We start from the raw sequence: 9,041 nt of genomic DNA on the forward strand, positions 1-9,041 counted from the left end.
CATCGTCTTTTAATCTTATGAAAAAGAACTGTCTCTACAAAAGTGAAGAAGAAGTCATTTTAGGAGGATAATTCTTTCCAGTTAGCTCGATAAAATGCAATTTTTTTAATATGTGATATTTTTCAATTGTATCGATGCTTAAAAATGGCCTAAATTATATAATTTAAAAATCCCTAATCCCCACTTTATTATCTTTGTTAGATTTAAAAATTAAAAGACCCCATCATAATTCTTTTTATAGATGTGGTTAAGGGTTTGGTAGAGGAAGATGAAACGGAGGTGGTTCGTGTAACTATTTTCAACCAACTTCTACCTTTTTTTCTAAAAAAGAAAAAGAAAAATTGCTAGTATATGATTCACATGTTAATTGCAAAAATAGTTTTTAATGGTAGTTACGATTATGTTTGTTAAAATATTTATTTGTTTATTTTTGTCTTTTGTTTTATGTTTTTAAAATAAAAATATTAAGAAACGATTTAAAATATAACTATTTATCAAAACATAAATTTTTTTTTAAAAAAATCATTATATTGTACTAAGGACAGAAATTTCCTCCAAGTCAGTACGGAGAAAATATTTTCTAATCCATGTAAAATAGTGTTAAGCGTCTATAAATATTTAAAAGACACATTAAATTTAGTCTAAATTAATAAACTACTATTAATGAGATTAAAAATTTAATGTACCTTCTAAATATTTATAAATACTTGACATTATTTTACATGAGATCGAAAAATATTTCCTCCGAACGGATTTGAAGGAAATTTCTATAATTGTAATAATCAGACACTTAAAATTAAAACAAGTCAAAAAAGACGTTACTTTCAGTTAGAACCAAGTTTGAAGTCAATCTAAGCTGGTGAAAAGAAGTAAAAGAATCAAGTGTTGGCGGATGAGCCGTGAGGATGAACGAGTCAGCTTAGCTTGCGGTGTGTACTAGGGAATTTTCCCACCGCATAGCGCGGGAGAGAGAGAAAGGAACAACACGAGAAAGGAACAGGAACACACATGATTGGCTAATATTCTCCAAGCGGAAGAGACAAGCTTTTGTTACCGGACTTTGTTGGTTGAGGAGGTTGCTGTAAGAAGTTCTGTACTCAATAAAATATCTCCCATTTCTGATATTTATTTATTTCTTTCTTTCCCATTTTAGGTAAATTTCAGTCAGACGATATATCGAATCCAGAAGTTTGATTAATCTCTTCAACATTGTAGATTTTGATTCCTTGAGGTATATGTGGATATGGGTATTGGGAAATTCTTACTTTTTTGAAAAGTAACCAGAATTTTGGAGGTGGGTGTTGGATATTTTGATTCCCATGGGTATTTGAAAAAGGAATTTTACTTTTGAGGGAAAATTTGGAAGTGGGGATAATAGATTTTGACTCTTTTGGGATTATGCAGAGGTGGGTATCAGAGATTAGGATTCTTTGGGAGATATCGCTATTGGTGGTTGACATTTGGGATGAAAAAATATAGAATATCTTTGAGATTGGTTAAGAAAATGGGATTTTGTTGAAAAGGAATTTAATGTGGTTTGTTGCAACATGTATGTTTGTTGGGTTTCTCGACGTTCACGAGGACTTGTAAGTAATCTATAAACAATCACATCATGGCCAATTTTTTCCAATGGGTAGTTTCAGAGTGGGTTGTTCTTCATTTGTCCGAAATAGAGTGTGTATGCATAACAAAATAAGAACAGTAGCTCTCTCTTTCTCTCTCTCTAGGAACAAAGATTTACAACCAATTCTTCTGCATGTATTTGAGAGACTTTGTTTTGGGTTGTTATTAGTTTGGTAGGTCTAAGTAATTTTGCTTGGAGATTGAAGTATTGCTTTTCACTTTTCCTTCAAATTCTTTATGTAAGTTCTCGGATAGATTATGATCAATGTACTTTGTATAGTCCATTTTTAATGATTAAGGGAGGTGAGCTAGGAAGAAATCTGGTTTGTTTTATTCAATAATCTTCGAGCGCCATGAGGTTTCTTAGCATTGTGGGGAATTCATTCGGATGTTCGGCATCCGGGGAGCGCTTAGTTTCAGCAGCAAGAGATGGGGACCTTCAAGAAGCCAAGGCATTATTGGAATATAATCCTCGTCTTGCAAGATATTCGACTTTTGGTGTTCGTAATTCCCCTCTCCATTACTCTGCAGCTCAGGGCCACCATGAGGTATTCTGTTACTTAATTTAGGACAGAAACTATTCTTAAAGAGAGGTTGAAGTTGAGCCTTTCTTTTTTTTTTTTGAATCAAGTTGAGCCTTTTCTTTTTCCTTTTTAATGTAACAGTTTTAATCCTAATATTAATGTGATTGTATTTTTCCTTCTGTTTAGATAGTCTCTCTCTTGGTTGAGTCTGGAGTTGATATTAATCTCAGGAACTATCGTGGTCAGGTAATATTGATCCTCTAATTTGATTGATTTGTTTTCATCTTTGAATATAGACAGTCATTTAAGTTTCTTTGTCCATTTTGACACTCGGATGGAAAAGGAGACTTTTTTTTTCCAAATTTTTATTCGAGCACTTGCATTATTTTGATATCAAAATTTATTTTTTATTCCTTTGGGAACTAATTGATTTGTATTCTATATATTTGTGAACAGACTGCTTTGATGCAAGCCTGTCAGTCTGGTCATTGGGAAGTCGTTCAGATTCTGGTTGTTTTTGGAGCCAATGTGAGATTTTTACTCCTAGCCATTTTCCCAAATTTCATTACCTTGAGTGGATTAGAACATTTATGGGATAAAAGTATGACAAATTTGTGGGGAATTTAGATTCACAGAGCGGATTATCTGAATGGGGGTACTGCTCTCCACTTAGCTGCTTTGAATGGTCATTCTCGGTGCATTCGTCTCGTCCTTGGAGATTACATACCTAGCATCCCCAATATCTGGAATATATTACAGAAAAGATCAGGCGGTGAAGAATCGACCTTAGAATTTGATGAGGGGTACCTTAATCTCAAAGTTCTCTAGCACTTTTAAGTTCTCTTACAAGTATGATTCTTTATTTACTTCCTTGTTCCATCACTTCCACCAGTGCTCTCTGTCAGGTAATTAATAAGCCTGCTGATGGAGGCATCACTGCTCTCCACATGGCGGCACTGAATGGGCATGTTGACAGCGTGCAATTGCTCTTGGACTTAGGGGCTTCTTTTTCTGAGGTCACTGAGGAAGATGGAACCACTATTGATCTAATAGGTAACTCCTTTAGCTTATGCCTTTTTGGTCGATAATCATTGCTGACTATTTGCTTCAGCAAATGTGGACTTGTTTCTAATTGGATGGTAAGAGTATAATATCTTTGTAGTTTGCAACTTCCGTTGTGTGTTTCTGTTTGCTGTTGGCCATAGGTTCCTCCATCCAACCCCCATGGTGGTCTCCTTTTCTTTTATCCACTCGGACTAAGACATAACTTCTACTTGTTCAAATAACAATTAAAATTAAGCAGGATTTCATTTTTCATGGTCTAAGGCTTACCCGATTGACACAATTCTTCTAAATGAGATGAGTTATAGTTAGTACTTTCAGTTCCTGCTGCTTACAGTTATCCTGTTTACTCCTGCCCTGTTCTTCTATAGAGGCTTTTAAACCGAAAAACTACTCTATTTATATTTGAATTAGAACCCTGTTGATAATTGGAATCAAATTTTGAAATAATGTTTTTGGTCTATTTTAATTGAAACCATTATTTTTATGGAAAATTTTGGTGCATTTCATTCAAATTTTGTTTTTCCATTTTTATTTTTTAATAGCATTGTACTGAAGATAATATATACATGTGTCATATAATGGTTCTGTGAATTAGATTGAATGGTGAAAGGAATTCAAGCTCGATTTTAAGTTTTTGGATGAACTTTTGTTGTTGTCTTCCTGCTATATTGCAGAGAGCAATAGCATAATTGTTATAGCGTGATATCGTAAATCTCTAGTGTCTAAAATCAATATATTAACCTTACAGAACAGACTGTACAAGAATTAAACTGAAAAAGAGGGGGGAAAGGCTACCTCCTAAACTTAAAAGTGAAGATGTTCTCAAAAGTGTTTGATTTTTTGTCACTTGTAGGTGCTGGAAGCACAGCTCTTCATTATGCTGCATGCGGTGGAAATGCACAATGTTGTCAAGTACGTTCTTAATAACTCCGAGTATGAATATGTCATCAGTATTTATGCTGAAATTTTCTACTTTCATTGTTTTTGGTTCAGATTTTAATTGCCAAGGGTGCGAGTTTGACTTCTGAAAATGCAAATGGGTATGCATTTACATCTTATGATTTTATTCTAGTTTCAAATGGGAATTGTTCTGTTTCTTATGGCTGTAAGCTTTATTCATCTGTTATTTAATTAGGCTTTAAAATCCCCTATTCATTTGAAATTCTTAAAATAAAGGCATGTTTGGCATGTCCTGTAAGGCCTCATTAGTAGTTTGTAAACCATGTGAGACGCAAATCCATCAGACAATTTTCTAGTAATTAGCTATTAAAAAATAGAAAACATGTAGAAAGACATCTCATAAACTTCTAAAATATTTTTACCCTTTCATTATGCTGGTGATTAGATTATTCCACCTTTTTATAGTAGACCTATTCAAGATAATGAATTTTTGCATTATGTGCTACCTAAAATATTAATGGGGGTTATAAACCTCATGGTATGACCAAAAGAGGCTCTAATTGTTTTCTTTTTTTATTTCTGCTTTAGATTACCTTGGATATGTGTCCATGTTTATGCTTATGTGTATGTATTGGTGGGATATATCATGGAGATTTATGTACGTTTAGCGGGAATTTTTGTCCTTTTGGAAATCAGGTTTGTTTAGACGGATACTCCACAGCTTTGACAGTAAGCTTATGTGCTCAGGAAACTTTACTATTAATAATGTTAATGTTGATTTTGGCATTACCACTACAAATAGTGGAAAGAAAAATCACTTGCTAATAAGCATTCAGATGTGGCGGATCAATGTAGAAGGTGCCAATTGGTTTGGTTTGTAACATCTCTTAGTGTCTTACTGGAGGCCTAGGATCAGACCCTGCATCCATGTAGGAGATGTCAGGGGTTTAAGGAATAGGGAGAGATCCCCAATTATGTACCCTACCATTGCCATTTGATCAAATAAATACAGATATGTTTATACAAAAATAGCTATGACGTGATTACTTGAATTATGCTATATTGGCTATAGAGATGGACTGAAGTTCTACTAGATACTTTGACTTGTAGGGAATTATAAGTGGGATCAATTTGTAATAGTGTGCTAATGACAACCCACACAGGAAAGGACAAAAGGTCCCACAAGAAGACGATGGAAGGGTGCTCCTCCCTTTATACAAGTCTAAAGTCCCACATTGAAAAGGCTAAGAGAATCCCACAATTTAAAATTCTTTAAATTGGGAAGGAAGGTGCTCCTCCCTTCATACATTTCCCACATCAAAAAGGGATAATTAATCCCACAACTGAGCTTCTATAAAAAGAGAAGCTCAGGTCTGTTTTTTATTAGAAGAACTTGAGTCGTGCCTTTTCACGCCGAGTGTCTTCTCTTGTGAGTTAATAAGTTAATTTTTTTTTTCTCTTTCTTCTAAACATTCAGATTCTTTAATCTCTTGGTTAAGAATCAGAACTAATCAAAAAATTTGGTCGGCCTCGGCTCGGGTTTTATAAATTCTTGCTGAGTGTGAACCAAGTTCGAACAAGAAGAAAAAAAATGATCCGAGTTCGAACATGGGTGGTTTAAGCTCGAACCTAGCTCAAGCCCATATAAATATTCAATGAACCGAGTTTGAACAAGTCAAGCTTGGCTCGGCTCAGTTACAGCCCTAGTTGTTGTGATTGTTCTTTGGAATATGCTTGTGGATTAAAAATTGCACCTCTTAACCCCTTTTCTGTGGTAATATTTGCATTCATGCAAGTCCTACTGATGACAACGATAAGGTTTGTGGTGGTCTTATAGTAGTCAGTTTACAAATTCAATTGTGAGTCTAGAATTTTTGTGTTAAAACTGTGCTTGGATCATTCAGTGTGTTGGTGACATATCAAATGCATCAATTTTCAATGAATCCAATCTAAATGATGGATCTATGCCGCCATTTATAATGAAAGAAACAATTGCAACATAACGATGGATGCCCAGGTGCTCTATGTCCTATGCTGCATCATGAAGACCCAGTTCAGGACAGCCTATGTGTTTCTTTGGTTTAAGCAGTATTTATGTTATTTTCTCTTCATGATTAGAATTGTCTAGTTATGCCTGTTTGTTTTCTGTTCGAAGATGGACTCCCTTGATGGTTGCACGTTCATGGCATAGAACTTGGCTTGAGGAATTCCTTAGCACAGAGCCAGAAGGGCGGGTACAAGTTCTTCCTTCACCTCATCTATCTCTTCCCCTCATGAGCATTTTCAGAATTGCTAGGTGAGTAAAGCTTGTACTGTTCTTCTATTTGCTATTTTGGGTTACCTTATTGAACGATGGTACTAGGCCATGAACTCTGACGTTTCAAAATTGCAAGTCGGCCCGCACCAGTTCAAAAGAATGTATTAGAATAACTGATCATGAATAAAAACTCCCACAGCCCCCTAGGCTCGCACGAATTCAGCTTGACTTTTCTTACTCCCTAGGCTCCAAGAATAATAATTGCTTTCCTTTTTTTTCTTTTTTTTTTTTCATTTCACCTTAATTAAATGTTTTGAGTTGAAATTGTTTCCCACCATTAACTCTTAACTAATTTTTACTGCCTTTGTTGGTTCAAGTCCTTTCCATTTTTATTGTCATTTTGATGTTGGAGCCGGTATGACCTCTTTTAACAAAAAAGATCAAACTAGGCTTTTTTGGCCATTCAGACATGGCTTTCGTTAGCTTCTTCTAGCCGCTGAATTTAAAGAGATATGGTTTTAAGGCCAATTTACCTGTTGTGCGAATCAAAGACATGCATGGGGTTAAAGCAAAATCTACCATTTAATTGAAATACTATGATAGTTCCATAGTTGAGTTATTAATGACTCAGCCTGCTCATTGTAGCAGTTAAGAAACCCAGTCAAATTTCATATGCTTTCTTATGTTTTTATTCTGTTTCTTCTTTTTCTTTTGATTGTGGAGAATGCACTTATGCCATCCAGTTGTGATGTGGGAAAGGATAGCAACACGTCAATAAGTTGAACCTTATTCTCATTTTTTCCTTTTTGGCACCATTTACAGAGAATGTGGATGGAGGACTAGTGAATCTTTACCCACATGTCAAGATCCATGTGTCGTCTGTTTGGAAAGAAAGTGCACAGTCGCTGCAGAAGGTAGATAACCTTTAAATCTAGCAAAATTTCCCTAGATATATTTTTTTTCTTTCTCTCTGTTTCCTTGTTTATGTACTTAACATATCCAAGCTGCTAGATATATAGAATTATGGGAAAAGAATGTGTTACTAAACCTTGTTTGTTGACTATTGATAAATGGTTTTACCTGAATCTTGCTATTATGGTTCATCTGGCTGCCAGAATTTTACAGTGGAAAAGAGATGCATAATCTTTGACCAACCTCTTTTCCAACATACCAGATGAATATATGTTCTTGCGACCACATAAGTGGATGAGGCTCCCTGGCTGTGCTGGTGGTAGAACTAGTTATTGAAATTATATTGGAAATCTTAACAGAAATAGTAGATATTGTCGACCAAAATCACATCTATCACCCACACAGAGAGCATGTGAGAGCTCAGTATGTGAAATATGGGACCTCCAGCATGCAACAATGAAAACAAACTCAGTTAAAGCAGCTACAGAGTAGCATGTGATTTTTATTAGTTACAGGAGAAGTCTGAAATTTAAAGTCATCAAATGCACGTTAACCATGCATAGCATGCTCTTTAAGGTACATATATTCAATGCTTTGTTGATTTATCCACATATAACAGGAATCCTCTAGTCCTGAGCAGATTTCTGAATACTAAATCAGTTTAAATTCTCCTTCATTGTCGTGCCAATCTCTGAGTCCTTAACATCTCCACTTTGTATTCTACTGATCTATGCTATAAATCCATTAAGCACTGACAGAATAACATGTCTCATGGTACAGGTTGTGATCATGAGTTCTGCACACGGTGTGCCTTGTACCTTTGTTCTACAAATTGCACCTCAACTGTTGCGAAAGGTCCCCCGGGCTCAATAGCATGTCCTCTCTGCCGGCATGGCATAGTTTCATTTGTCAAGCTTCCTGCAACGAGACCAGTTGTCAAGGAGATCGCCAGAACAAGTTTGTCTCTATCATTTTGCACGTGTTCAGGGGAAGAACTAGCGGCCTCTTCACTAGAAACCCCGTTTTGCAAGCCCAAGCTTCGTTGCTCCCGAATTTCCCCTCTAGGATCCTCTTTCCGCTCCCTGAGCTTCCGTAGGTTCCCGTCGATGAAAATCAACTATAACATTTGCAAGGAAGCTCCAGACATTTGTTGTTCTTTAGTTCCCTGTACCGTAAACCGAAACTTGCGGAGTCACATGACTAGGTGCTCAAAATCAGGCTTTCGGCGATCGGCCTCTGCAGGCAGAAGGTTTTGGCACTCTGCTCTAAATCAATATGAGACTTCTGGTGGCTGATGCTGAAAGTTATAGAATTTTATGTTATTCCACATTTTTGTCTCCCCCTTTCTGCTTGTCCATGCTTAAGAATGAAGTTCCCTTTTGATAATGATTATTGGGTTTGTAAATATTAATAAACGCCAGTTACCAGCCATGGAAGGAATGTTGAAACTCTCATAATGTGTCAAACCCATGTACATATCATTTCCCTGTTTTGTTGGCAGGATGATGGAATACAAAAATGAACTTGGGAATCTCAGAAACTGTTTTGTGGAGGAATTTTGTCTTGTAATTGCCAAATTAGTCTCTGATTGTGGAGATTCACTGAAATACTCGGCCCTCTTTTCTATGGTACCAATTACCAAAGCCTCAAGTGATTCTCCTTGGTTTCTTTTTTTTTTTTTTTTTTCTTTTCACTTTTCTTGAGAATTTACTGTACTTTTGAACATGGTTTTGAAAAAAACATTAGGAGCATGCACAAAA

The 9,041-nt window shown here is 35.8% G+C and overlaps 1 protein-coding gene across 3 annotated transcripts; it reads left to right on the top strand.

The window, feature by feature from the left end:
- Positions 1–903: 903 nt before the first annotated feature.
- On the top strand, positions 904–8,837 carry LOC132189625 (probable E3 ubiquitin-protein ligase XBOS32). Of its 3 annotated transcripts, none has more exons than XM_059604373.1 (11): positions 904–1,081; positions 1,154–2,171; positions 2,334–2,393; positions 2,604–2,675; positions 2,775–2,950; positions 3,040–3,200; positions 4,066–4,124; positions 4,206–4,252; positions 6,268–6,408; positions 7,192–7,283; positions 8,062–8,837. In XM_059604373.1, exons 2-11 carry the CDS (start codon positions 1,977–1,979, stop codon positions 8,574–8,576), a joined length of 1,518 nt encoding a protein of 505 aa, XP_059460356.1. In that variant the 5' UTR covers positions 904–1,081; positions 1,154–1,976; the 3' UTR covers positions 8,577–8,837. The 3 variants fall into 3 exon arrangements, with proteins under 3 accessions (XP_059460356.1, XP_059460358.1, XP_059460355.1); XM_059604375.1 differs by having other exon boundaries at positions 904–1,075; XM_059604372.1 differs by having other exon boundaries at positions 904–2,171.
- Positions 8,838–9,041: the final 204 nt, after the last annotated feature.

This window comes from Corylus avellana, chromosome ca8 (assembly GCF_901000735.1).
Source record: "Corylus avellana chromosome ca8, CavTom2PMs-1.0".
NCBI lineage: Eukaryota > Viridiplantae > Streptophyta > Magnoliopsida > Fagales > Betulaceae > Corylus > Corylus avellana.

Bases quoted from the DNA above. Each gene is read 5' to 3' on its own strand.
- LOC132189625 (XM_059604372.1), top strand. From the start codon at position 1,977: ATGAGGTTTCTTAGCATTGTGGGGAATTCATTCGGATGTTCGGCATCC. The intron at 2,676-2,774 runs GTGAGATTTTTA...TGGGGAATTTAG, and splicing joins TGGTTGTTTTTGGAGCCAAT to ATTCACAGAGCGGATTATCT. The intron at 4,253-6,267 runs GTATGCATTTAC...TTCTGTTCGAAG, and splicing joins ACTTCTGAAAATGCAAATGG to ATGGACTCCCTTGATGGTTG.